Below are 27,117 nucleotides of genomic sequence, written 5' to 3'. Positions count from 1 at the left end.
TAAAGGCACTAATCTCTTCTGTGAGGGAGGGGCCCTGATGACCTAATCACCTTCTAAAGGCCTCACCTCTTAATACCATCACACTGAGTCTTAGTTTCTGACATATGAATTACAAGGGGACACATACATGCACTGCCTTGTATAATATACAGAAAGATTGTTCACATGATGAAAGTCACTTACCTATTATTTGCCAATGAGTAAAATTGCTGTTGAAAACATTTATTTATTTTTGTTTATTTCCCTCTATATAAGGATCCATCTTTAAGTTTTAGTTTCAGGACAAGGTTTGTCTTTGCTGATGAACTTGTATATTTCTCTTCCTTAGCTAAGGAGAGAATCTTAGAGCTTGGGTTTCCCCAGGCAGCTTGGAGTGAAATTTAGTCCTTAATTGCCGCAGCTGTTTTTAGCTTACTTGGGATAATGTTCTTCCCTTTCTTGAACACTACTTTATTTATCTATATGCATGGTTCAGTTGCACGTGTTTTATTCCCCACTAGACTTTGAGCTTTTTGGGTGCAGTGACTAAATGAACTGAATGTGTACCTAATTTTGTAAGCTGCTTTTTTGCAGAAGCAGACTATGTTGGTATATCAAGTGGGATTCAGTTGTGACCAGTTTTCTCTGCAAAGTAGTACACAACATTTACTCGGGGGCTGAACTGGGGCGTGGGTTGGATATGCTCACTTGAGTATAACCTCCTTATTATGTCTGTAAAAATGTGTGTGGTGGGTCCAAAGCTACAGACAACTGGATAAAAGGTAATAATGGCAAGATATTTATAAAATTCTGAGAAACTAGAGCAGTGCATGGTGGAATGGGAAGGAAGGCTCTTAGCTTTTGTACTGACCTTAATGAGTCTTGCTCCAGGTAGCAAAATTATATAAGATCAGGGAAGGTGTCTTTCCATGTTTACAAAGACGTAAACAGTGGTTAACATAACAGCTGGGGAGGCTGACTGGGTGCTGGGGCTGGTGCCGAGGGCAAAGCTGGAGCCACACAGGTTGACCTCTCATCTCCTGGACCACAGGCGTCTTAGTCTGTTTTGTGCTGCTATGACAATACTCAGGACTGGGTAATTTATAAAGAAGAGAGATTTGTTTCTTGCAGTTCTGGAGGCTGGGAAGTCCAAGGTTGAGGGGCCTGCATCTGGCGAGGGCCTTCTTGCTGTGTCATCCGTGGTGGAAGGCAGAAGGGGAAGAAAGCATGAGAGAGAGAGAGATGAAGAAAGAGAGAGAAAGAGAGAGAAAGAGAGAGAGGGAGAGGATGAATGGGAGGGGTCTGAACTCATCCTTTTATCAAAAACCTCCTGTAATAAGTAACCCACTCCTGTGCTGACAGTATTAATCCATTCATAAAGGCAGAGACCTTCTGACCCAACCATCTCTTAAAGGTTCCCCCTCTTGGCACTGTTGCACTGGGGATTAAGTTTCCAACACATGAACTTTGGGGGACACATTCATATCATAGCAGTGGGCATCAGTCTATGCTCAAATGACCATGGCACAAGGCCCAAAGAAATCAGGACTGGCTTTAAAGAAAAGGGAGAGTAGTCCTAATTCATACATCTGATTATCCCTTTTAAACCTGTTTGGTCTGAAAATTAATTTGGAGGAAAGAGGAGGTGGTCATTGAGGTGCTCTTCCAAAGAGAGATTCTGTGTTCCATTTGTATGCAAGGTAGCTGGAGGTGTACCCCTCACAACTGCAAGTGCAGGCATCCTTGGTAATGAGCATTCTACCATTTGCAATTGGCCTGTGGATGTACATTTTGTTAGCCGTGGAAAGAGTTGAGGGAGTTTGGAAGCTGACAGTTGGATTTTGCCTCAGCCATGTGTCTGTTTTACTTTTCGGGGCCCAGAGCATTTGTGAGAGTTGTCCCAGTAGTTATGATGAGCGAAAAGTACCTTTGAGAGAAATAGAGAAGTCAGGAAGTGTAGCCTGTTTTGTAGGAAGATAATTAATTCATTTTTAGACATTTTGAGTTTGAAATGAGGGTTTGACATCCGGGTGGAAAATGTCTGGCGCTTAGCTGAGGCTGCTTAGTGCAAATAGCACATAGCCTGCTTGAGTTCTAGAACTTCTCCTTTCACTAACTGGCTTTGTGCTTCTGGCCAAGGCCTTCAACTCTCAGGAGCCCATTGGTCCAGCACTGCCCAGTTCACTGCCCAGGAGCTCTTTCCTACTCCCTGCAACCGGCTCCTGATGCTTCCTGCCTGTGGGCCCTAATTCTGTTCAGAGGCTCCTCAGCCCTCCCAGCCCTCTCTTCTAGACACGGAAGCAGAACATGAAGTGTTCAGTGGCTCGTTCACAACAACAGAGCATTATTGGTCAAGTTGGGCCATGCTTTTTCTGTTCCAGACAGGACCATCTTTCTGACTGCCTCTCCTCCTGCTTGTCTGTGCTCGTTCTTGCATTCTCCTTACCATCTGTCTTCTGCTTCCCTTTTACCTTCACCTGGAGCCTCTGTCCCGCCTTGCACCAGTGGGAACTTCTAAGTACCTGTGGTGACCGACTGGCGCAGAGCTTTGCCTGGAGGGTTTGTTAGTCTGGTCTAAGGAGGTGCTTTAACTGCCTGTTAGAGTGTCAGAAGCAATCTCATTCTGGGACACCTTGAAGCATCACCGCCTTGACAGCAGGGCAGGTGTGACTGGTGTTTCGGAGCGTGTGTGCTCACGGGCCACGCATGCAAGCAGCGTCTGGGTCTCAGCCGGGCGTGGGAGTGGCTGCTGAGGGATGCAGACTGTTGCATGTACGCTTACAGCCTGGGCATTTCCTGCCTGGCTTGAGAGCTGCACGTGGACCTCCTGTTTCACCTGGGAGAGAGGAGACACGTGTGGATCTCTGCTGATCACAGCCAAGAGGCCCAGCCCCTGGGCAGCTGAGTCCCTTCTTACAAGCTGTGAGGGGGAATTTATCAGGCCGAGGAAAGGAGCAAAGGACATTCTCATTCGTATAAAGAGACAGTTAGATGATGACATGGAGTGCCACAATGTACAAGGACAATGTGGTTCATGTTCGTAATCACATGGGGAAAATGAAATAAGATGTAAAGTGAAGGAGAGAACCTGAGATCCTTTGGAAATCAGGTGCCATGGGGACTCCGGAAATGTCCTGACTTCCCTCTAGAAATGCCATTGTTATTTTAAAAATGACACTGGGCATCTGAAAGTTGGGATGGGCCTTTGAGGAAAGAAAGGAGGAATGAATGACGGCATCTTTCTTTCCCCTCCCCCATCCTCTCATGAGCAGGGAGAAGATGCCGTTCCACCATGTGACCGCTGGCTTGTTGTACAAGGGGAATTACCTCAACCGGTCACTCTCTGCTGGCAGCGACAGTGAGCAGCTGGCTAATATCTCCGTGGAGGAGCTTGACGGTAAGGAGCCGCCCTGGTGGGGGGTGAGCCCCACATTGAAGGCATGTGTGGCTATTGTGAAGCTGAGGCCAAAGCACTGGGCTCTGGTCACTGCTTGGCAGTGGTGGCCAAGTCTCCCCACGGTGCAGTGGGAAAGAGTTCGGAGACAAAATTCTGCCCAAATGACTTCTTTTTGTTGGACAGACCTAGTGACCTGTATAACCTGTGGCAGATATTTTGGTTTCCTTGGATACTGATGGAGGATATAGTCTTCACCTCTCTTAAAATGTTATTGTCCAGTTTCTGGAGTCTTCCCCACAATGGAATTGTCTTGTTTCTATGTCACCATTTACAACAGCTGCAGGGGAGGTTTAAGCCCTGTTAATGGCTGTCTCTTGACTTGTGGCCATGGAGCTTTGAATCCTGCCCAGCTCAGAGTCATCTGGAAGCTGTGTCCAGGTGGCCATGGGAAGCAATTATTTTAATTGCATCTGTTCCTTTGTAACACAGTACAGCCCTGGGTGTTCAGGGCAGGGGTGGGGATGGGAATAAACCTGAGAATATGGTGACTAAATTCATCCTAGGACAGTGTCCCATGTATCCCTGTAACCAACCACCTGATTTAAAAAAAAAATTAAAAAGGAAGAGAACATTAGGTTGATTCAGCCTGATATTTTGCCCAGGCCCTGCCTCTGCTGAGGCCAAATCAGAATCAGGTTTCCTTAGTGTTCTTAACAGCTGTGTTGTTTGTAATAATCCCATCTTAAAACACAAAGTTGGAATTTACTTTCTGAAGTAGAGAAGTCAAAATTACCCTAGGTGGCCCACACGTTAGCGTTTACGTGTGATGGTCCACACCAGTGTGCTTTGTATGTGCACATTGGCGAGTCTCATTTCTCCCAAGAGGAAGGTGGGGACATTCGGCTGTGGGACAGGGAAGCTAACCTTGCTTTACAGAGGGCAGGAGGTGTGAGCAAGGTGGAGAGGGCAGGCTGTTGGATAACTTTTCCTTCTGTCATCCATTTTTATTTGTGTGCTTATTTGAGTGCACGCTGTTTACATGAATGGGCAGTGAGGCAGCTGAGGATGTGGGCCTCGGTGGCCTGGGTCCATGGGAGATGTTAGAAGAACTAGGAGGGATGTGGACAGAACTGGCTTCCTAGGGACAGCAGCTGCTCACTGTGGCCTGGACAGAGACTGGTGGCCTGAGAGGAGAGTGGGGACTTTCTTTGGTTGGCCAAAGGATGTATGGAGTCAGGACACAGAAGCAGAAGATAGAGCCCTGACTTCCTCTAGAATGAGCCCACTCTGGTGACAACAAATCAGGGTGAGGCTGTGCTTGGGCGGTGTCTTAGCCTGTTCAGGTTGATACAACAAAACATCAGGGACTGAGTGGCTCATAAACAACAGAAATTTCTTTCCCACAGTTCTGGAGGCTGGGAAGTCCAAGATCAAGGTGACAGCAGATTTGACATCAGGCGAAGGCCGCTTCCTGATTCATAGATGGCACCTTCTCACTGTGTCTTCATGTGGGGGAAGGGGTGAATGAGCTCTGCTGGGCCTTGTTTTTAAGGGTGCCGTCTTAGTCTGTTTTGTGTTGCTATAACAACATGCCACAGACTGAGCAATTTATAAAGAGAAGAAGTGTATTTGGTTCATGGTTCTGGAGGCTGGGAAGTCCAATAGCATGGTGCTGGCATCTGGTGAGGTCCTTCATGCTGCGTCAGAAGCATGCGGCAGAAGGCAGAAGGGCAAGAGAGGGCACGAGCGAGAGAGCAAGAGGGAGCCAAACTCACTTTTATGACAACCCACTGTCATAATAAGGAACCCCCTCCTGCGATAAATGACATTAATCCATTCATGAATGCTCTGCCCTCCTGATCACCTCCCAAAAGGCCTGAGCTCCTAACGTCATCACACTGGTGATTAGGTTTCCACATATGCATTTCGGGAGGACACAAACATTCAGACCCTAGCAGGTGTGTCTGGCAGGCAATGCAAGGCCTGGGCTTTCTCTACCCCTGGGAGTCTGCTCTGAATGGAGATCAGGGCAGGTGGTGCATTGATGTGGGGCAGATTTTTGCTTGTATTTATTTGAGTAGGTCCCTCAGGCTCAGTCACCAGTTAGCAGGAGGGACTGGGAGTGCCCCATGCGGGGCCCACTGAGTGGCCCTTGTCACGAGAACTGGGCAATGCCATCTGTACATTTGGGCAACTCTTGAATAGGTTGCGATTACTAACCAAATGAAGTTTGGAAATCATCCATATTTCCCCTTTCCTCCCAACTTTGCCATAAATAATCAGGAGATGATTTCTCTGAGACTCCTCAGAGCCACGACTTTTCTCTCTGTTAAAGCTGGGTGCTGCTAGGGCAGCTGTTTGAGTGGCTTTTCAAGAGGACTGCCGGCTGGATTTCAGCCCTTCTCCCCCCACTTGGGAACCTTGCTGAAATGCCCACCACATTCTCTGACAAGCAGCAGAGCAGATGAGCTTGTTGTTTTAACCAGGCCCAGGCAGCTCGTTCAGGGCTGAAATGCACGTTTTCGGTAGGGACATAAGCAGGGGGTGATTCTAAGAGCCCTCCAAGCCTGGGCTGGGCCACCTGAGTCTTGGAAGCCTTGGCACTGGATTGAATGAAGTGGGGACTTTATGGCCTGAGACTGGCTGGTAAAGATGCTGTGTTTGTCCTTCAGGAGGGTAATCGAGGCTCTCAGCCTGGAGCACGGCCATTTGTTTTCTGATGGAAGATTCATTCTACTTATTTATTTAGTTTTTGCCAAGGTGAACACTGAGTTATGACTGCTCCTGCTTTATTACAAGCATCTTTGGGGCTCTGGGCAGGGCGGTGCAGATGTGTTCTGAGTTTAGAGCAGGAAGGCAGGGCCTGAAAACCAACTGGCCTGAATCCGTTCAGAGGACCATGGATCAGTTCTTGGGGAAGCAAAGTTTCCAAGGCACCGCTTGCCTGCTCTTCTCCCGGGCTACCTCCTGTCACGCTGACCCTAAAGTTCTACTTGGGGCCGCTCGTTTATCCTCAGTGGGTGGGTGGTGTCACACACGGAGGTGGTGGGCGTTCGTGCTCTGGCTGCCTCGGGCACAGGCGTTAACAGGACGCCATCCCTACCTGCTTCCTACCTCCCCGCCCCGCCTCAGCAGCAGCCTCCTGCTTGTGGATGGCCACAGGGAGAGGTTTCCCCGCCTGTTAGTGTTTATCACCAGTGATGGACGGTTCCTTTCCTTCCATGTAAGGGTCAAAGGCACCCATTCTGTGAGTGGTCATCCTCTAAGAGCAGGTGTGAAAGCAGCCACTCGCCACACAGGCCGTTTGCAGCTGCAGTTCACTTCTGCAAAGTTTCTAGTTCTTCTCTTTAAAAGAAGTTCAGGATGGAATCGTGCAAAGCTGCATCAAGTTGGCCAGATTGAAGCTGATAATCACCCAACCAAACAAACTCAGCGAAGACGGATCGATGGAGACATTCATTCATTCCTATTCATTCATTCGTTGCAAGGATATTTACCTAAATGCTTTCCAGGTAGACGAGGAAAATCAAATAAGCATGATATTCACTGTCTGTTTCCAAGGATCTTACATCTGTCCAGGAAGTTTATGTAAATACCAGATTTATTAGCAGTATCTTATACTTTTAAAGTACCCCATGCAGAATTTTATTAGACATATGGATTATAACGTTTGAAAAATAGTTTTCTTGCTGTCATTTATTGAATATTCTTGTGATGCTATCTTAATCTTACAATACATTTACTTCTATCTGAAGTTCACTTATTTTCATTAATATATAGTGTTCCATTGTATGTAAATATACCTCCGTTTATTTACCCATTTTATTTTCAGTGGATATTTGGGCTGTGTCCAGTTTGGAGCTATTAGGGTGTAATACAATATCCTCCTTTTGTTGCAGCTGTGGTCTTGGGTAGCTCTCGTGGTTCTCTCTTCCTGCTTTACTGAGGCCACGTTTGTGAATTCTCTCCTAACTGTTTGTCTCATTGAGAACGACTTGTATGCAGTTTATGAAAATCTCCTTGTGCCATGAATTATTTAAATATATTACAATAAAAGTCTTTTTCCCCAAGTCTTCCAGATGATGGTACCTTTATCTTGTATGAGAGCATATTTTTTATAGGATTCATTTTGCTTTTTTCTATTCTGCTTTATGACTCAACAATGTAAAGTGCTTTGTAGGCCCAGCATTTGTCAGTAAACAAGGTTTGTAAGGAGTTTTTCCTCTTCTTCACTTTATCCCAGACCTGGGATGACATTCCCCTTTTCAGCCTTAGCCTGGAGGGAGGTTGACACAGTCACCTCCCGTTTCTAGAAGACATTGGTCTAGTCCATGGCTCCTGGGCAGAGGTGGGGTCTTGATTGTCCCTGCTGCTGGCTTTGTACCCCAGGCCACAGAATTATCTCCCTCTTATGTTTTTTCCCCTCACTTTCTCTCCTTCCTGTTCCCAAACTAGTATCCAGCATTCAGGTATCCCAGGAGCATTCTGGTTCTCATCTCCTCCTCACAAATAACCCAGGATGGGACATACCAACCCATGGCTACGGTTAAGTTGTGTTCCCCAAATGAGCTTAGAAAAAGGGTGCTGCTAAGGTGAGTTTAGGTTGGGGAATAGGTCCCCATGGCAGATAGTGGCTATGAAGTATAGAGACTGATGGTCTGAGTGTAGCCAGTGGACCCCTGGTGGACAAATGGTGGTGGTGAGGCAGTCTTCCTTCCATATGGGCCACGTGGCTCCAGGGGTGGGTGGAAATTGTGTTTCTTCAACTTCATTGGTGTTGCAATTGGTGAAAATTCTCTGACATATGCACATGTCTGAAAATTAATATTTCTAGTGACAGACTCTTACACACATTTTGGGAGGTATTTTAATTTGAGTTTGGGGGAGATATACCAGGCTGCCAACCTCCAAACACGGGGCTCCATTTTAGCATTGACCAACTTCATTTAGACTATTCCAGAGTCTCTGCCCTGCCACAGCTCGGTTTTTCCTATGCCCCCCTATTTTCCTGGATGAGTCTTAGTATTTATTCTGGACACTTGCAGCATCTGGTGCTGTTGTTCACATCCTTGCTTTTGAAGTTTGTCACTGCCTTGGCGCCTGTGTCATTAGCTGGATCCCTTCCTACCCCTTCTCTACCTATTTGTCATCTCCACATCTGTTGTGCACGCCTCATCCTCTGCCTTCTCCGTACATGTGCTTATCTCGGGGGTTATCTGTTGTCATCCCCATGGGCATCTAGGTGCCAATGGCCTTAAGGCATATATCTCCAGTCCTGCCTCCCTCTTGAATTTCAGACCTGGCACCCAGAGTCCTGTGTAGATGTCTACCGGTCCTTTAAACTCTAGATATCTGAAGCTGAATAGATTTTCTTTATTCTCTAAAACTGCACCCCCCCCCCCCCCGGAATTTTTCTCAGGATCCTTGTTTTTCTAATCCATACATATAATTGGCAGTCCTGTATATCTTGACCTCTCAACTTACTTTGTAACATTTCCTCCCTCTCTGACCACACTGCTGTTGTCTTAGGCCAGGTCCCCACTTCCCAGACTGCTGCCTCCCCTGGGGGTTGGTATCCTGGAGTCTCGTCCATGATACCACCCACATATCACTTCAATACCATGTCATTGGAGGGATGCAACTCAAACGCACGCTTAATTAGGTATTCCGTGCTTATAACTTTTTCTTTTCACTTATATATACATATAAATATATTTTAAATATTTCCTTAATCTTTTAAAAAGATTTTCAAATCAACAGAGGTTTTGAAAAATACAGTGATGACCAGTATATCTTTCATCTAGTTTTTAACATTTTTCAGCATTTGCTTTCTCCCTCTGCCCCTTTCCCTCAACACACACACACACACACACACACACACACACACACACACACGCATGCAAATTCTTTCAGATGTAGAATTTTTATTTAGTTCTTTATTATAGTTTCCATTTCTCCACTAGATACCCTGTCTGATTACTCATTAAGACAATAGTTTTCTTTAATTCTTTGAACATACTTTCCTATATAGTAGCTCTTTGAAGTCTATGTGCCAAATCCAACATCTAGGCTCTAGGCCATCTTGGAGTTGGTGTCTATAGACTTTCTTTAGATTATGGTCAAAATTTCTAGTTTCTTTATATGCCTGTGAGTATTTGACTGTACAGTGAACACTGTGAATGCTATGTTATAGAGGCTCCATGTTCTTTCTCTGGGTAGTGCTGATTTTTGTTCTAGTAGGTAGTTCAGCTACTGGATGGCACCTTAAACTTGTGTAGGTTTATTTTTACGCTCTGTTAGGACATAGCAGTGGAAATCCCAAGGGTGTAATCCTTACTCTTGAGATGTGGTCTTTCTAGTGTCTTAGCTAGATGCCTAGGATATTAATGAGGTTTTTCCAATATTTGCTGCTTGAGTTCTAGTATTTGTTTTCTGTTCTCAACCTCATAGCAGCTGCTTCCTGGAAAGTCTTCTTTAATCTCAACTTCCACCTTGATATCCCAGCCTTAAGCTGAGTGTTCATGCGGAACCAACCCAGGGGCTTCTGATGTTCCCTCCCTGCGTAGTTTTCTTCTCTCTCCTACTCTAGTATATAGATTTTAGCCCCTTCAGCTGCCACCTGAACTGTGGTTGGGAAACTGTCCGCAGGCCGAGAGCCAGGGTGGACATGGGGCTCACCGGGTGGACTTCTCTTCTCCTTGTGATTGTAATCTGGCGCTGCCTGTTGTCTGCTGCCTGGAAACAGTTGCCTCATATACTTTGTTCCCTTTCGCTGTTGTACATGGTTGGAGGGTTATTCTTGTGCTAGTTACTTTGTCATAGCCAGAAGTCTATTACCATTAATTTTATATTGTATTTTTACCTAACCAGTTAGAAGTAATTTTCAGTGGTTGTGGCACTTCACCCTTTAACACTTTGCGTCTGCTTATCATTCTTAGATGGCTCTCCACAGCCCGTAGCAGAGTTAGCGATAGCTAAACTCTGAACAAAGCACAGAAAGTCCTGTGTGGCCTGGAGTCTTCCTTTATTTGTCTGCTTCAACTCTCTGATTGCCTTCCAGATAGTTCCTGCCACCTGATTCTCTCTCCTGCTTCTCTGCCTTTGTTTAAGCTGCTTCTACCAGGCATAGTCTTTGCCTACTTGAGAAAACAACTAATAATCTTTTAAATTTCAACATTGTCACTGTGGTTGTCATCTTCATAATCATCACAGCTAAAGCTTACACAGTGCTTACTATGTGCTAGGCGCTGTTCAAAGTGCTTCATGTGAATTAACTCACTTAATCCTATCAGTAATCCTAGCATGCAGGGATCAATATGAACCACATTTTTTGCAAATGTGAAAAAAATAAAAAAGTTAAATAACCTTGTCCAAGGTCATATAACTCGCAACTGTTGGACCTGGGATTCATGCAGCCACCTGGCTTCAGAGCTCATGCTGTTAACTGTGATGTACTGAATCCTCCTCCCTGCTAGATCAGACCTTTTGTGTCTTCCTTGCACCCGTCACATCACTATCATGTATGTCACTGCCACCACTGTGACACATGGGTGAGAACTTGGCTGATTAATCAAACCTTCAGTGGGTGGAGAGATATTTTTAAAGCTCCATGTGAGCCCGGCACGCTCCTTACTGAGAGCAGAGGGGCACCACCCCCCAGGAGAGGCTGCCCGTGGGGTGAGTTCATGGCAGAGGAGGGCTGGCTCCTGTGCTGGGAGCTCAGAAGGGCCCTCCCCACCCCCCATCTGGTCCATCGTGGATTTTCTTGTAATGAAGGTCTCTCTCTCTCCCCCTTTTTTTCTCCTCTACTTTTGCTGGTTGACTTAAGGATCCCAGAGGTAAACTCTACTTGCCTTTTTTGGAGACATTTCCCTCTACAGGTTTTTCAAGAGGGGGTTTTAAGGAGGCAGAAACATTGCTGTCACAAGAAGAGAGGCTCACAACTGTTATCTGATGGCTCAGAGTTCTCTCCTCTAGAGGCGGCAGAAAGCCGACACAATGAGCCACATCGTCCCAGCACGAGTGGGAGTCCAGATGCACAGCTCCGCGCCTGAGCAGGGAGTTAGCTTTACAACCTGTGCCTTTTATCTGCCTGGGCACCTTCCTCCTGGTGGCCCGACCTGCCTTTGAGCCTTGGGAGAGAAGCCTTTTGTGGAGAGTTGTGAAGCTTTGTGAGCAGGGCGGAAGACGGATTTCTCTGATGGTAGCTGCCCCCAAGGGCCCACTCCTTAAAGGGGCATTTGCCTACGTCTTCTAGTACTTTCCTGAACCTTGTTCTGAAAATGGCAATTTTGATAGCTGTGGCCAAGAAGGAAACCTGAGTACCTATCTTCCCTGCCAGTTTCATTTTATCAATTTGTAATTTATATTCTACTTGCTTCCAAAAGTGATCGAGACATCCTAGGATAAAAGAAAAAACAAAACTGCAAAAGCTGTCAGAATAGGAATAGAAAATGGAAATGCACACACAAAGAGGAAGAAAAAAATATGACAGGCCCTTAAAGGAATATGTTTACCATGAATGAGCATTAAATTTAGCTCCAGGCTTCTAATTGGATGAGGCAAAAAGGTAAACACAAGTTACCTTATTCCAGTGACAGCCTTGACATGTCCTATTGGAAGAATAATTTTCTCAACTGTGTTTTAAATAGAAACCCTTCCCCTCATAATCAAAATTGCTAATATACAAAGTATTTTGTATTGTTATTTCATACACATTGGTGGCTTTCAAACTTATCTCACTATCTAATTTCTGAGGACTTTTTTTTAGGTATTTCTACTAGCAAGAGCAGTTTATGAGGGTGGTGATTCCCAGTGTGTTCATATCAGACTCTCTGGATACACAGAGATGAGGGTATGTTGTAGTCTAGAAAGTCTCCCCATCAGGTTATCTAGGTACTTGCTGTAGAACATGTTTCTCTGGCTCTCACATCTAAGAACTCTGCTTGAGATAGCAGGCAGAGGGTGATATCTTGGCATGAAAGTTCAAGAACGTACATCATAAAGCATGACCTTGACCCGAGATATTTGAGGAGCAGGAGTTACCAGCTGTTGATCATAAAATAACCTTGACATTGTTCCCGTGGCGCCTTCCTCTTTCAGCAGAAAGCATCCTGATAGAGCTCTCAAGGTAATGAAGCCACATCGCGCTTCCCCAGGTGACTAAATGAGTTAACCTGTTGAGCAGGATTGTTTGGCATTATCCATCTGGATGCTGAAGAGAATTTGCCAGAACCCATCACTATGATGTTGGCTTCCTTGATATGATGCTGAGCTCCTTGTGTTAACTGGCCAGCAGAAGGTCCAGCTGTTTCCTGGGGCTGTTCAAAGATGTGATATTAGCAACATGTCCTAACAGGGGTGACTCCCTGGTCTTCCCTCCTCACAGGGCCACCGGGACATGTAAACATGGCTCCAGATCACTTATGAGCAGGTGATGAGCCAGGACACACCCATTGAAAATGCAGATTTTCTCTATCAAGATGATCATTTCTACTTTCTTCAATTCTCAGGCAGGAAGGGCATTGACTTTACATCAAGACCTGTATTGCTACATTGCTGCGTAACAAACTACTCTAAAGCTTACTTGTTGAAAACAAGAAACGTCTAGTGTCTCCTAGTCTGTGGATCAGGAATTCAGGATGGGTGTAGATGGCTGGTTCTGGTCGTGTCTCGATGAGACATCTGGTGGGACTGCAGCCATCGAAGGCTGGACTGGGGCTGGGGATCTGCTCCGTGCTTGCTCACACGGCTGTTGGCCGGAGGCCTCTGCTTCTTGCCATGTGGGCCTCTGCCGGGGGCTGTTGGAGTGTCTTCTTGACATGGGATTTGGCTGTCCCTGGAACAAATGATCGTCGTGTGACCTTGTCCAGATGTCACACATCATCACTCCTGCCACCTCTATTCGTTAACAGTGGGTCACCAAGTACAGCCCACAACTAAGGTAAGTGGAATTAGGTCCCACCTTTTGAGGGGAAGAGTATCAAAGAATATTTTAAAACCACCAAAGACCCTACAAATTAGCTTGGAGATAGTTTCTAGCTGTTGACTTAAAGGCTAATGATAAGTCAAGAAACGTTACAGAAAGTCCTAAATTCATACTTAGCATTTCTTTATTCAGTGGGAAGAGAGCACCAAAGGGGATGGGTGTGAAAATTGAAATTAAAGCCTGCATGATCTTCATGGAGTAGGGACTCTGGAGTCCCCAAGTCTGGGTTTCTGTCACTGTTGTATCACTTAGCAGCTGCAGCAGAAATGGTTAGCGCCTCCCTCAGTATCCTTTCTTCCTTGTAAGAGCATTTTTAGCTGGATTGTATTTTCTGGTCTCCTTAAGGGCTAGGTGTGGCTGTGTTAGTAAGTTCTGGCCAATGAGATACAAGCAGAAGTGACGTTAGAAACCTGTGTGCACTTTGCTGCTTCTGCATCCGCTCTTCTTCCTGTTACTGGAGTGGGAATGTTGCCATCTGACACCCTGAAGATAAGGCGTCTCACCCCTGGGTGGCAGAGTGGGCAGCTGGGAGGAGCCTGGGTAGCGGAACAGAGAGAAACCAACTTCTGTCCTGTGTTTTTGTCATTCACAGCTGAGCTTAAACTCACTGATGCGGCAGCCCCGCGACCTCAGACAAGTTATCCAACCTCCAAACCTGCTTTCCATTTTTTTAATTAGTGTCTTGTGTATAACACTTCCTGTTAGAATATCCTGCGTATTATTTTTGAGGAGGAAGTGTCCTGGCAGATTAGGAAGTATAGATGGATCTGCAGTTTTAAGCATTGGAGGTTTGTACACACACACACACACACACACACACACACACACACACACACACACAGTCAAAAGACAAAATTACAGCAAATTTAATTTAAAGATCTTAATTGGCTTTTATTTGGCTTGGGATTCTTGAACCGGGCAACACCTCATTCTACAAAATAAAGTGAGTGTTCTGATGAGCTGAGCACGGGAGGTTGGTTTCACAGACAGGAAAGGAAACAGCACAGAAAAGCAGACTGGTGGTTTCAAAGTGACTTTCCTTGTAAAGGTTAAAGCAGAGCGAGGGACTTCCTTCCCTAAAGCTGGCCTGCTTGGGCATCTGGCTGCTGGCTCCTACTCCCCTGCTCTCTGGAAGGTTCCGTAAACAACTGGGTTGGGCCGGTGGCACGGAGCTTCGGCACGAGTGACTCCAGTTGGTCTGGTCTGTTGGGCCCAGTGCAGGGGCTCAGCCCAAACCAATGGCCTCCTGTAAATTTTACCGAACAATATTTATACTATATTTCGAATTTGTCTTTTGAAATATGAAGGGAAGCAGCCCAGCAGGACAAAGGAGTAGGGCCAGTGGGGTGGAGACCCTGGAGACCTCCGGGAGGACATTAACGTTGGAGGAATTTGTCTCATCCTCGAGCACAGGGCTAAGCGCAGCGTGTTCGTCCCTGGGAACAGGTGTGGTGACAGTGTAGCACACAGGGCCTGCTCAGTACTTGTTGAGTAAATGAGTACCAGGTCCCCTGATAAGAGAAGTTTGTCAGAAAGTGAGCTGATTGTCCCCAGTGGTTCATTCTCTAGGGAGAGTAGCTTGGGTGGATGACATGGGTGGCAGCAAAGCCTGGGTGAGTCTGCATGGCATTTAGAGTCAGATGAGCTACTTCAGCTCCCCGTGAGTCTGGGTTTTCTCACCGGTACAATGTGGATAATGGGATATACTTCATAGGGATGAAGTGAGGTCAGGTGTGCAAAATGAGTTACTACCGTGCATCTGGCATTTAGTAAGTGCCCAGTAAATCGCAGCGGTGGTAATAGTAATTGTTATGGTTTTGATGATGCTTATTATTATGACAGAACTCAGACAGACAAAGGATTAGCTCCCCTGCACTGGGCAGCTCTTTAGAGGACAAAGCAGAGCGCTAGACAAGGTCCTATGCAATTGTCCTGCCCACTCCAGGATGTGACTGCCCCGAGCTGGAGAGGCCTGTCAATGTATGGAAGGATTGGGATGCCCCATCATGCGTCTTTGTGTCTTAGCTCGAAGCCTCTAAGCCCATAGGGTGCCTGTCCTACTCCCCCCGTCTCAACCTCAGCACTGTGTCTTTCCGCCCCTGTGCTTACTGGTTTGGAGTAAGAGTCTACATTGTCAAAAAGAGCAGAGGGAGGAGAGCCAGTGACACCAGCGTCTGAACCTTGGGTTGTCCTGAGAGATAGAACCAGGGTCCTCTAAGACCTGGGTTTGACATGGTAAACATCTGCAGATGGCTGAAAATTCAGGCCTTCCAAGTCCACAGTGATGTTTCCAAGGATCAGGAGAAAAGTCTCATTTTAAAATAAATGGACATATCCCACAATACTTACCCCGTGGGTTGGAGCAGAGGTGGGGTGGGACATGGGGAGGCTGAAATTAAGGCTGGTTGGCCAGAACTCACCACCCTTTGGAAGGGGCCATTGGCAGCTCTTTGAGTGGAACACACCAGAAAGAGGATTCCCGTTCATTCCTCTCTGAGGTACGAGGTTGCATCTTAATAGTGAAGATTTCCGGAAATGGAAGAGCCCAACCATCAGTTTTGCTGGAGATGTACATTAGCATCCCTGTTTTCAGTTGTGTTCCTTTTCCCAGATTATTCTCACTCCCCTCAGGGTTCCCCTAACCTCATCGGGTTAAAATTCAAGGCCATTTTTGTTTAATGGTACTTCCAAACTCCAAACATCAACTTCTATATTAATGGTTTGTTTGTTACACTGAAGTTTTATGGTGATAGTAGGAAAAGTGGAGTGGTTTTTTGTCATTCTGTAAAGCTGTTAAAATGGATGGTCCCAGGACCAAAGGCAACGCTGGCCTTGGGTGTGTGCCACCATTTGCACGCTCAGGTGTAGGATTGGTTGCTAGGCTGGTGCCAGTTGGCGTGTGCTTTGCTGCACTTACTCTGCTGGTATCCCGGGAAATGAGCCTCAGGCTGTGTGGCATACCTCAACCGTCTGGGTGGCAATTTAACATCTCTGAGCCTAGGAGCATTGTGGGGAGGATAGGTCATAAAATTCTTGGTCTGGTGCCCCTGGGCAATTTGTAGGAGACTTTAGAGAGCTTAGCTTCTCCGCCATCTGGTGCTCAGGTGGGGGGAAGTGGGAAGAGGGGAGTCATGGAGCGAGACCCGAGCACTCAGTATCTCCTGAACCGATGTGGCGCCCCTCAGACGGCCGTGTGCAATTTCTTAGCCAGCACCGACTGGGGCCGTAAAAATGTCTGAGAGTTTCAGGTGCGTGATTGATCATGGTTTTATGCTACTCTCTTTAAGAGCCCTTCAGAGGTGCCATCTATTTCTGGGAAAAGTGCCCTGAGCTGATGCTGTATTCTCTTGCCAGATTTTGGGGACCCTGAATATTCAGATTAAGAAAAGTGTTGTATTAAATTTCGGATCCTCGGGGACCGCAGTTGGTCGGCCTCACAGATAGGCTGAAGAATACCCTGAGTCTGAGGCTTTAACCTGGGGTCTGTGTATCTTGTGGAGTGTCTGAGTGTTTTGTGTGTTTATGAGTAGGGATTTTTATTTTTCTGGGAGGAAGATGCATAACTTCTGTCATATTCTTAAAGGGGTTCAACACTACATCAACTGCTAATCTGCATCTCGTGAACTGGACTTCTTTTATCCCTGCAACTACACAAAGGTGTTTGCTTTGTTTTGCGTTTAGTGGAAGACTGGACAAGCTGTATTGACGCTTGCCAGTGAGGTCCTATCTGTATTTTAAAAGGTTGGGCTGGTTGCAATGTGGAGAGTGGGTTTTAGGGGAGCTGTAAGGCTGGGGCAACAACCGGGAGCCCACTGCATGTCTGGGAGAGACGGTGAGGGAGGAGCAGTGAGGTGGAGAGAGGTGGGCAGGGGAATTTAAAAATACACACGCTTGGCTGTGTTTGCATTATCCCATTTGATGTTTGCAATAATGTTACCAAAAACTCAGCACTTGTCCACGAGGTCGAATCAGGAGAACGAGGACAAGTGGTTTGGGGAGGAGGAAAGAGAAGTTTTATTACTTTGCTGGCAAAGGAGGAAAAAATGGTAGATCTTCTCATCTCAAAATCCAAATTTCCTGAACATTCACAGAAATATAGAACTTTTAAAGGATGGGTTCTCAGCTTCAGGCAATTACTGTTCAACTACAGTTGATGATTCTGATCATCCCATCTCTGCTGAAGACAATTTTGTGACCTCCGCCCAGGACCTCCCTTTACCAGGCGTGGGCTGGGCCATCTCCTGTCGCACAAATGAACACAGGCTCACCCTGCCCCTCCCAGCCATTCCCCACTCTCAGTATTTCCCGTCATACCTATGGGAGGAGGGGTGACGACTATGGTACAATAATGTTGTGAGGCATTTTTGTCCCCATTATACAGATTTGTCCCCATAATGCCAAAGTGGATTAAGTCACTTGTCCAGGTCACACAACATGTAATTGGATGGGCTGGGATTCATACTCAGCTTTATCTGACTCCAAAGCCTGTGCCCTTCATTAACCACCAGGTTGTGCTGTTTCCACCATAGCATGTCTTGATGAGGTGTGGATGTGGGGGCGGGTGGGGAAGCAGGCACACAGCTGCCTAACTAGGTTTTTTTTTTTTTTTTTTTTTTGAGACAGAGTCTCACTCTGTTGCCCGGGCTAGAGTGCAATGGCGTCAGCCTAGCTCACAGCAACCTCGAACTCCTGGGCTCAAGTGATCCTTCTGCCTCAGCCTCCTGAGTAGCTGGGGATACAGGCATGTGCCACCATGCCTGGCTAATTTTTTCTATATATTTTTAATTGTCCAGATAACTTCTTTCTATTTTTTTTGGTAGAGACGGGGTCTTGCTCTTGCTCAGGCTTGTCTTGAACTTCTGAGCTCAAATGATCCACCCACCTCGCCCCTCCCAGAGTGCTAGGATTACAGGAGTGAGCCACCACACCTGGCCCTAACTAGGTATTAATCACTAGGTGCAGAGGGGACTAGTCACTGAGACCACGGATGCAGGCAGGAGCCTGGACAGGTAGGAAGGTGACTGCCTGGAGATGCCCAGTGGGCCCTGGAATGTTGAATTCTGGGGCTCAAAATATTTCACCTAGAGATATGGATTTTGGAGTCTTCATTTTATTGAAGTGATGGATAAAGGGAAGAGGGCCAAAGACTGGACCCCAAGGCTCAGCAGCCATTCAGTTTTGGCCACTGGTGACTGGGAAAGTGGGAATCACCACTTCTGCAGCTAAGTGTCTTCTTTCATGTCCTTTGACTGTGCTTTGTATACTAAGCTTGGTCCCCAGTTATCCTTGGTATCCTCAAAGCCAAAATCCTCTCTCAGAAGGAAGAACTCTTTAAGTTGAAAAAAAATTCACCTATTTGTCAATTAATTTGGTTCATTGATTGACAGTGCCCTTGGGTTATATTGATGGACAGTGTCCTTCTCTTCCAAACTGCTTGTCTGAGTGAGAAACTTCCCTAATCCCATAGGATGTCTCAGATTTTAAAAGGAGCCCTCTCTGGCTCCTGGCCATGTGAATCCCTTTTTCAGGATATCATAAAAATATGCTGTAGTTTTCTTTGCTTAATAGACCTACAAAGAGACTGTGTTAAATCAAAGGTCACCTGCCTATAATTAGGACTACCCCGTGGGTAAAGAGCTTGACTTCTTGCCTGCCAAGTGGTGAATTTCAGGCATTGTGGAGTCACATTGAACTTGGTTCAAATCCCAGATCTGTTGTTTATCATCTCTGTGCCCTTGGGCAAGTTTTAAGCATTCGTACATCTCAGAGTCCTCATCTGTAAAATGGGACACTATTAGCACCCACCTCCTGGGAAAAGCGCGTAGCATGATACCTGGCACACGGCAAGGTGCTCCGTGACAGCCATGTGTTAGTACTGTTGCTTGGCATGCCAGGGAAGGAGGAAGGGTGTAGGAGATACTGAATTTCTTTTATCTTTTTCCAGTCTGCCCAATTAAAAAGGAGTTGATTGAACACAACTGGAAAGTGCGAAGGATATTTTAAGGTGAAAGAGCAAAACTAAGTCCTATATGTAAATGCGGAATTTGGTCATCTCTTTTAGGATTTGTGTGTGTGTGTGTGTGTGTGTGTGTGTGTGTGTGTGTGTGTGTACGTGTGTGGGTTTGTGTAGGGAGCACGGGTGCTGAGAGCCTCCTTCCTGAGCCTTCTCCATAAAATGTCTGGAACTTCTCAGACCACAGAGGCCCTTATACTCTTTTTAAAATTATTTTAGAGACAGAGTCTTGCTCTGTTGCCTGGATTACAGTGCAGTGGTGTCATTATAGCTCACTGCAAACTCAAACTCCTGGGCTCCATAGATCCTTCTGTCTCAGCCTCCTGAGTAGCTGGGACCTCAGGTACACACAACACACACCATTAATTTTTTTATTTGTTGTAGAGCTGAGGTCTCTCTATGTTGCCCAGGCTGGTCTTGAACTCCTGGCCTCAAGTGATCCTCCCACCTCAGCCTCCCAAAGTGCTGGGATTACAGGCATGAGCCACGGTGCCTGGCCCCCTTACACTCTTGACATGCCATGGTCGTATGAACTTACAATTCAACAAAATTTTGCTGATGTTACTGGACTGGGCATGTAGCAACGTCAGGGGTGAGGGATCCATATTTACTGAGTGTTTATTATGTGCCAAGTGCATGCACTAGGCTGTTTCACTGTTATTCATCACCATCGTCATTACTATTAATTGTTACCCCATAGAGTTGCTCTCCATCCCCATCCCACTCTCCTTCCCTCCTTCCCTCTCTTCTAGCCCCAGGGGCACGCTGGGCCTGCCGCAGGAGGGAGGCTGCGTGGGTAGGGGTGCTGGGAACCAGGGTTGGAAGGGCCTGGGTCTCACCACTTCTGTGTGTGGCCAGGGCCAGGTTTGCTAGTGACTAAGGCGAGAATTCTTCAAGATGGAGTGTCCTGAAGTACAGAGGTGACAAAGCCTGCACCTAATAGGATACTAATCATGTCCTCACAGTTGTGAAAGCTTGAAATGTACCCATCTCTTCAGTATGTCCCTCCTTAAAGAATATTTATCGAGGTGAGATAAAACGTCAAGGTAAGTGCTAATGGCTTTGGGTTGACTTGTGCCACATGTCACAGCTGAGAGCTCGTAAACAGACTGTCCCCTCAGCGAGAAACCTGTAGCGGGGAGGTGCTCTCCTCTGAGCCTCTGATAACAGTTTTTGATTATAATATGTTTTCTGGTTCCAAAGCGTTGCCCACTCACAGAAAAACACATTTGTCTTCGTGGAGGCGCTGACTCGGTGTGTGTGCTCGAGATGGTTACAAGTCACTTGGGAGGCTGGTGAGTGGGGACGGCTGATGATAGATCCGGGCAGGGGACTCATACATCATGTTGTCCCTCCACGGCCTTAACGAATTACCAGGCAGAGACAAATCAGCTACACTCTCACAATCGTACTCTTTGTATCCTTTTCAAATTTGACCCAGTCCCAAGCAAATTCAAAGCAACAGAATCAGAGTATTTGTAGAGAAGGCAGCTATAAAATTAGCCATGGCCAGGCTGAGGAAATCTAGTAGGAAAAACCTCATTGCAACACTCTGCCATGCCCTGGGCAAGAATGGCAGCACGTCGCTGAGAAAGCTCCCCGTGTATTCTGTGCACAGGGAGTGGTTGGTCTGGTTTGCTGGTGGGCAGTGCCGCCCAGTGGTCAGAGCCACGGAGAGGCGCAAACACAGAGCCTCGGTTTGTCTCTCAGTAAAATGGGATTGATAGTAAGGTAACAGTTGCATAGAGGTGTTAAATAAATGAGAAATAAATGAATAACTGAATTTGTTAACTTCTACTAACAAGCTTAGGAAGTTGCATTCATTCTACAAGTTTTCATTGTGTCCCTGCAATATCCAGGCCCCGCCCCTAGATGCTGAGAGTCAGAACAATCACTCAGACGTGGATCCTACCCCTGAGGACTGGCCCCAGAGACTAATTCCAGGTAGGACAGGGTGGGTGGAATGTGAGTCTCAGAATAGGGGAGCTCTGGCCCTCATCCCTCATCTGAACCTCGGTTTCCTCACTTGTAAAAATGAGACAATAGCAAGCAAATAATAATAAGTAAATCTTCAAAGACTTTTTTTAGTGTCAAAGTCATAACATCATACATTCATTCCACAAATATCGATTGCGTGCCTCCAGCGTTTCAGGATGCAGCAACGAACAAAGCAGAATTCCCAGCCCTCAAGCGGTTTCACCCTCATGGTAGGAGCAATAGTATATGGTGGTGAGAATTATAGAAAATAAACAGGAAGCATGGCAGGGGTGGGGTGGAGGCTTTTGGAATAATCCAGATGAGAGAGAGTGGGGATTGGGACCAGGGTGGGTGTGGAGGTGGGAAGGAGTGGTCAGATTCTGGGTCTATTTTGCAAGTGGATTTATAAGGATTTGCTGATGGGGTGGGTGTGGAGTATGACAGCAAGAGAAGAGTCAGGGATGGCTTCAAGGATTTTGGCCTGATCAACCAGAAAAATGGAGAGGCAATTACCCTGGAGGGGAGAAAGCCCAGGAGCTCAGTATTGGACATGCTAACTCTGAGGTGCTTCTTAGATATCCGGGTGGAGATGCTGAATGGGCCGTTGGGTAATCGCATTCAGGATAGGATTGTTGCATGCATTAATAGCCTGTGTGCTGTGTGGCAAAGGTGGGTGCTGAATGATCTTGATTATTGATCAATTGATCAATTAATTATGAATACTTCTTAATCTGTATTTTTAAAATTAAACTTCTTATTGTGACATATTGTAGATTCATATGTAATTGGAAGACAGAATGCAGGAAGGTCCCCCATCCCCTGTCCCCAGTTTCCCCTAATGGTGACATCTTGCAAACCTGTAGGACCATATCACAACCGGGATATCCATGTCCACACAGTCAGTATACAGAACGTTTCCGTCACCACGATTAGTCCATGTTAATCTGATCCATTAAGTGCCATAAACGTTGCATAGAATAAGCTACGGAAGTTCAGAGGAGGGAGAGAGGACGGTGTGGTTGGTCAGAGGCTTCCGGCAGAGGGAGGCCCTCGAGATGGGCCTGGAAGGACGGGGTACACTGGGCTCTACAGCAGAAAGGGCAGACTGGAAAACTCCTGGCATGTGGAAGTCGGGTGTGTGGGGGGCCCTGGATGCTGCTGGGCATCGCGCAGAGTGGAGGCGAGAGGTGGGCACGTCAGAAAGCAGCGCTGAAAGGGTGGCCAGGTCCTCGGGCCGAGGGCACCAGGCCAAGAGGTGGCACTGTAGTGGGAGGCAGTCGGGGACCTTGGGGGGTGTCTGAGCTTAGGGGTCGCAGCCCAAGCTCTAGCCGGTGTCTTTAGGGGGCTGGGGCAGGGGGAGCACCGGGTGACCAGAGGGAGCCTGCCCAGCAGCCAAGGCTAAAGGGAAGCCAGGACTTCGACGTGAGAGAGTAGCGGAAGGGGATCGCTCCGGGGATGGGCCCCTGGGATGTGTCGAGTGGGTAAGAGTGTAGGCTCGGGAGCCTCACTGTACACGTGCCATTCAGTTATCACGGCTGCTCTGCCAGATCTTTGCTGTCATTATTCTCACTTCCACATGAGGACACTAAGGCACAGAGAGGTTGAGCTGCTTTCTCAAAGTCACACAGCCAGCGAGGCAAAGCCAGGTGGCAAACCCAGGCTGTCTGACTTCTGAGCCCCTAGTTTTAACCTCTCACAGTTCCCTCTCCTAATCATCTTATTTAGAAGGTGGGCTTATTTTTTAATAAATGAGGAGCCAGTGGGTACAGAAGAGGAACATTTAGTGCATTTGCATTGAATCTTTCAGTCAAGTTTGGAGAGGGATTGTCTGAGAAAGAGTGATGTGGGGTTGGGTCAAGGTGGGCAGGAAACATTTGGAATGAAGACTGTGGGGGAATTTCGGAATTGTGAAAGTCTTTGAATTAAAAGAGAGCTCTTAGCAGGGTCAGCAAGGCTCACTGAAAGTTTATCTTGCTGTTGGAGGTCCGGTGGGTGGGTCTGGCGGGGAGAGGGCCCTCTGGGCTCGTTCTGCCTTAGCCAGTCAGTGTGTGACCTTGGGCAAGTCTCCGGACTTCCTTGAGCCCTGAGTCCTTGACCCCACAAAGCAGGGTGGAAGTGCTCACCTGGCCTCTCGGCAGTGGTGCGGTGATGGTTTCGTGAGCCGTGCGTGGGCAAGTGCCTGATGCTTTGCACAGGAACATGACACCTCCGCTGCTGATGCCGAGTGAAGAGGCTGGTGAGTGTGTTGGATTTTCAGCAGCAGCGACACTGGGCCGGGCAGGGGGCCTGCGCCAGGCCTCACTCAGGGCAGATGATGAATCTGCATGTCCGTGTCTAATCAGGTCACTTGGAACTATATGATTTCTAGTTGCTTTTTAGCACAACCCTTGTGGGTTTTCAATATTTCTTTAATGAAGGAATCTGTGATCCACCACTGCTCGTGTGATTTTTTTTTTTATTATTTTGCCTAGCTTTCCTTTTATCTTCTTGATTAAAAAATTTTTTTTACCCTTCTCTTATATATTGGAACACCCTAAAACTTAAATCGTCTTTTGAAAATGTTTCCCATAGCAACAAAACATCATCTATTGTAGACTATCCTGATTCTCAAAATGTGATTGAGATTATATTTTTGAAAAAAAAAATTCAGATTGAAATTGAATGGATGTTGTGGAGGCTGAATAATGTCTCCCTAAAGATGTCTGTGTCCTAATTCCTAGAACCTGTGAATATGTTACTTTATATGGCAAAAGGCGCACTGCAGATGTGATAGCATTGAGGATTTTGAGATGGTGAGGTTATTGTGGAGAACAGTGTAATCCTAAGGGTCCTTGTAAGAGAAGGGTGGGAGGGTCAGAGTCAGAAAGCCCTGCAAAGAGGGGGGTGCGCAGAGAGAGGCTGGAAGATGCTATGCTGTTGGCTCAGAAGATGGAGAAAGGCGCCTCCAGCCAAGGGATGCAGGTGGTCTCTAGAAGGTAGAAAAAGCAAAGAAATAGATTCTACGTTAGAGCTTCCAAAAGGAATACAGGCCTCCCGACACCTTGGCTTTCGGACTTCTGACCTGTAGAACCGTAAGAGAAAACATTTGTCTTGTTTTAGGCCATGATGTTTGTGATAATTTGGTGCAGCAGCCATAGGAAACTATTACAGATGTTCGCCGGGGGACTAAGTTGCCACATCTGTAAAGGGGGCATGCTAATCACAAATTATCTTTAATACGAAAATGGTCTGTGGAAACCCCTGCCAGCTCCAGGACTCGTGAATCACACTCGTAAGTTCCTAAAACACCATGTAGGCTCAGCCCTGACTATCTGGGCTGCGGGGGGTGCTGCGGGGGCGCTGTGGGGGAGACGGCCACAGGCCATGCCCCGGGCTGTCTGTGATTTTGCAGAAGTGTTTTCAGTAGGGATGGGGACCATTGGCCTAGCAGTGGGGAGGGGGTATCAGACAGTCCTGGGCAGAGCAAGGGGGTGGCCAAAGGGCCACATTCTCGTTCTGCGTCTTTTTCACCTGCCCACTTTGGGGCATTTAGTATTATCCTACTTTTGTCATCACTCTCCCACCAAAACATTCTCTCCAGAGAGAATCTGCTGATGGTCATTTATACCTCGTTTGAATTTTGGTCATGGAATTATAGGTTCCCTGAAAGCTAGCCTGGTGAGTGACACTGTGGGCAGGGCAGGTCTCCACGAGTGCACCATTAACCGAGGGCGTCACCGAGCTGCCATTTGTCCCTTACACCGCAGAGTCCAAGTCTTCTGACTCGGAGTCAGGCCAGAGCTGTCCCCAGGAGACCTCACCCCTCCCAGCGCTGTCAGCATGTTAAGGCCAGTCCCTAATTTTGAAATGAGAGCTTTTACTCTCTGCCAAAGAAAGAAACTTCAGGTCTGTCTGAGGAAGGGAGAGGGCCATTTTTGAGGTTGGGGTTCCGCAGTTGAGAGACCCCATTGCGTAAGGAGGTACTGACTCCCTTCTAAGACTCAGGCAGGAAGCGGACCGGGAAGATGTCACCGCAGTAGGAAGCTATCTGGGCATTACTTTGTCAGATAACAGGGCGCTGTGGAACAGGAGAAGAGAGAAGGGACCCCATGGGGAGGAAAGAAGGGGCGTCTGGGTACATCCTCGGTCTGAGTTTCATTTCATGGCGACCCTTCCTCAACTAAGAGGTGTGGGGAGGCATCACAGCATCCGCTTTGCCGCAGTCTGTGCGACTTGGGCAACTACAGTTCTTTGCAGTTTGTTGCTGGTGGACCAGAAAAAAAAAAAAAAAACTCTAGAAATAGTGACTGAAGTTTAGCCCTGTCAGGCCAGTCCCCAGCAGACATCTGTATCAGTTTCCTGTGGCTGCTGCGACAGTCCAGAAACTGTGCCCAGCAGAACACTCGTGCACAGCCCCTGTTGGAAGAAGAACTGGTCTTTCGAGGTTTGCTAAGGCACCGGCATAGCAAAGACCACGGGCTCTGGAGTCACACACCGCTGGGTGACAATCCCAGCTTTGCCTCTAGCTAACTGCGCGGTGCCTGGCAAGTTACTTCCGTCTCTGATCTTGGTTTACTCAACTTAGAAATGGGTCATGTCACGGTACCCCACATGGGGTTGTAGGTGGAGCCTGGCACATAGCGGTGCCCAGTGGTCGGTGGATAAGATGACGACTGTCCTTACCAGGGTTGGGCTGGGCTGCCTGACACAGAGAATGCGTGACAACGTGAACAGGTCGGAGGGAGCTGGCAAAGCCATCCCCCCATCGGGAGGGAATTGTTCTGCCTGCCTTACCGCATTTGAGCACCTTCCTCCGAGAGAACTCACCAGAGGTGGTGTTTGGGGATGGGGAAGGGTGAGGACACTGATGAATGTCATGTTTTGTTTTCCTCGTGTGAGGAGCAGCAGGCTGGAGAAGTGTTTCCATCTCTCCACTCCACGGCTAGGGGAGCTGGAATGAAACGCAGAGTCAAAGGGCAGCAGCGTCTGAGTATTTGGCATAATTTAATCAATTGGAATTTGATTTTTCGCTGTCTTCAAAGTTCGGTGCTAGGCTTCATAGTTACTGCTAGATGTGGAGTTGAGAAAGGGAATGATCATTCTATCAATTGATGGCACAATAAAACCACATTTTTCTGTCTCTGAGCTACTTATGAATATGTTTTCTTTGTCTGCAAAGCCCTTTCTGTTCATTCTTTAGCTGCCGAGATCCTGTCCAACCCCTCTTTTAATTGCCACACCTTCTGTGGAAACTTCTAAAATCTGCCCCCCAGCTAGACCAGATTTATTCTCTCTGCTTGAACTTGGCTTATTCTACATTTACATCACAATAATAAATTGTAGAACTTTTTCTTCTTTTGTATATTTTAGTTCCTCTACTGGATTTTATCCTGGAGGGCAGGGACATATTTATTTTTGAATCCTTTGTAGCATTTACAACAGAGCCTTGCACATTGTAGGGACTTAACACATATTTGTGGACTTGTTGAATAGCTTTGAATTGAAATAATTGAAACCAGATACTGAGAATTCGGAAATAATCTGAGTTTAAAGGATCTTTATCTATCATTTTATCAGAATCCAGTAAAGATTTACTGAACATCTGTCTACTACATTCTAGGCACTGGGAATGCAGTGATGAAAAAGTCAAGGTCTCCACAACAGAAATCAGAGATTTCTTCAAAAAAAGTAACTTTCAGTTCCTCCTGAAGTTCCATACAGGTTCAGCCCATCTCTCGCACCTTCCATGTCTGTGGTCTCTAGCAAGATTTAACCTTCAGAATG

At 46.9% G+C, this 27,117-nt stretch overlaps 1 protein-coding gene across 3 annotated transcripts in view; it reads left to right on the top strand.

Moving 5' to 3' along the window:
• Positions 1–27,117, top strand: part of CALN1 (calneuron 1) — a 444,631-nt gene that overhangs the window by 103,862 nt on the left and 313,652 nt on the right. For 2 of the 3 annotated variants that reach the window (XM_045543182.1, XM_045543183.1), the window contains exon 2: positions 3,252–3,376. In XM_045543182.1, the coding sequence (XP_045399138.1) occupies positions 3,259–3,376 (118 nt within the window). In that variant the 5' untranslated portion in view covers positions 3,252–3,258. The remainder of the gene's footprint in view (positions 1–3,251; positions 3,377–27,117) is intronic. The other variant, XM_045543181.1, reaches the window with a different exon arrangement.

This window comes from Lemur catta, chromosome 2, assembly GCF_020740605.2.
Source record: "Lemur catta isolate mLemCat1 chromosome 2, mLemCat1.pri, whole genome shotgun sequence".
NCBI classification, from domain to species: domain Eukaryota; kingdom Metazoa; phylum Chordata; class Mammalia; order Primates; family Lemuridae; genus Lemur; species Lemur catta.
Note: the sequence above shows the minus strand (reverse complement) of the source record. Positions and strands in the feature narration are given on the sequence as shown.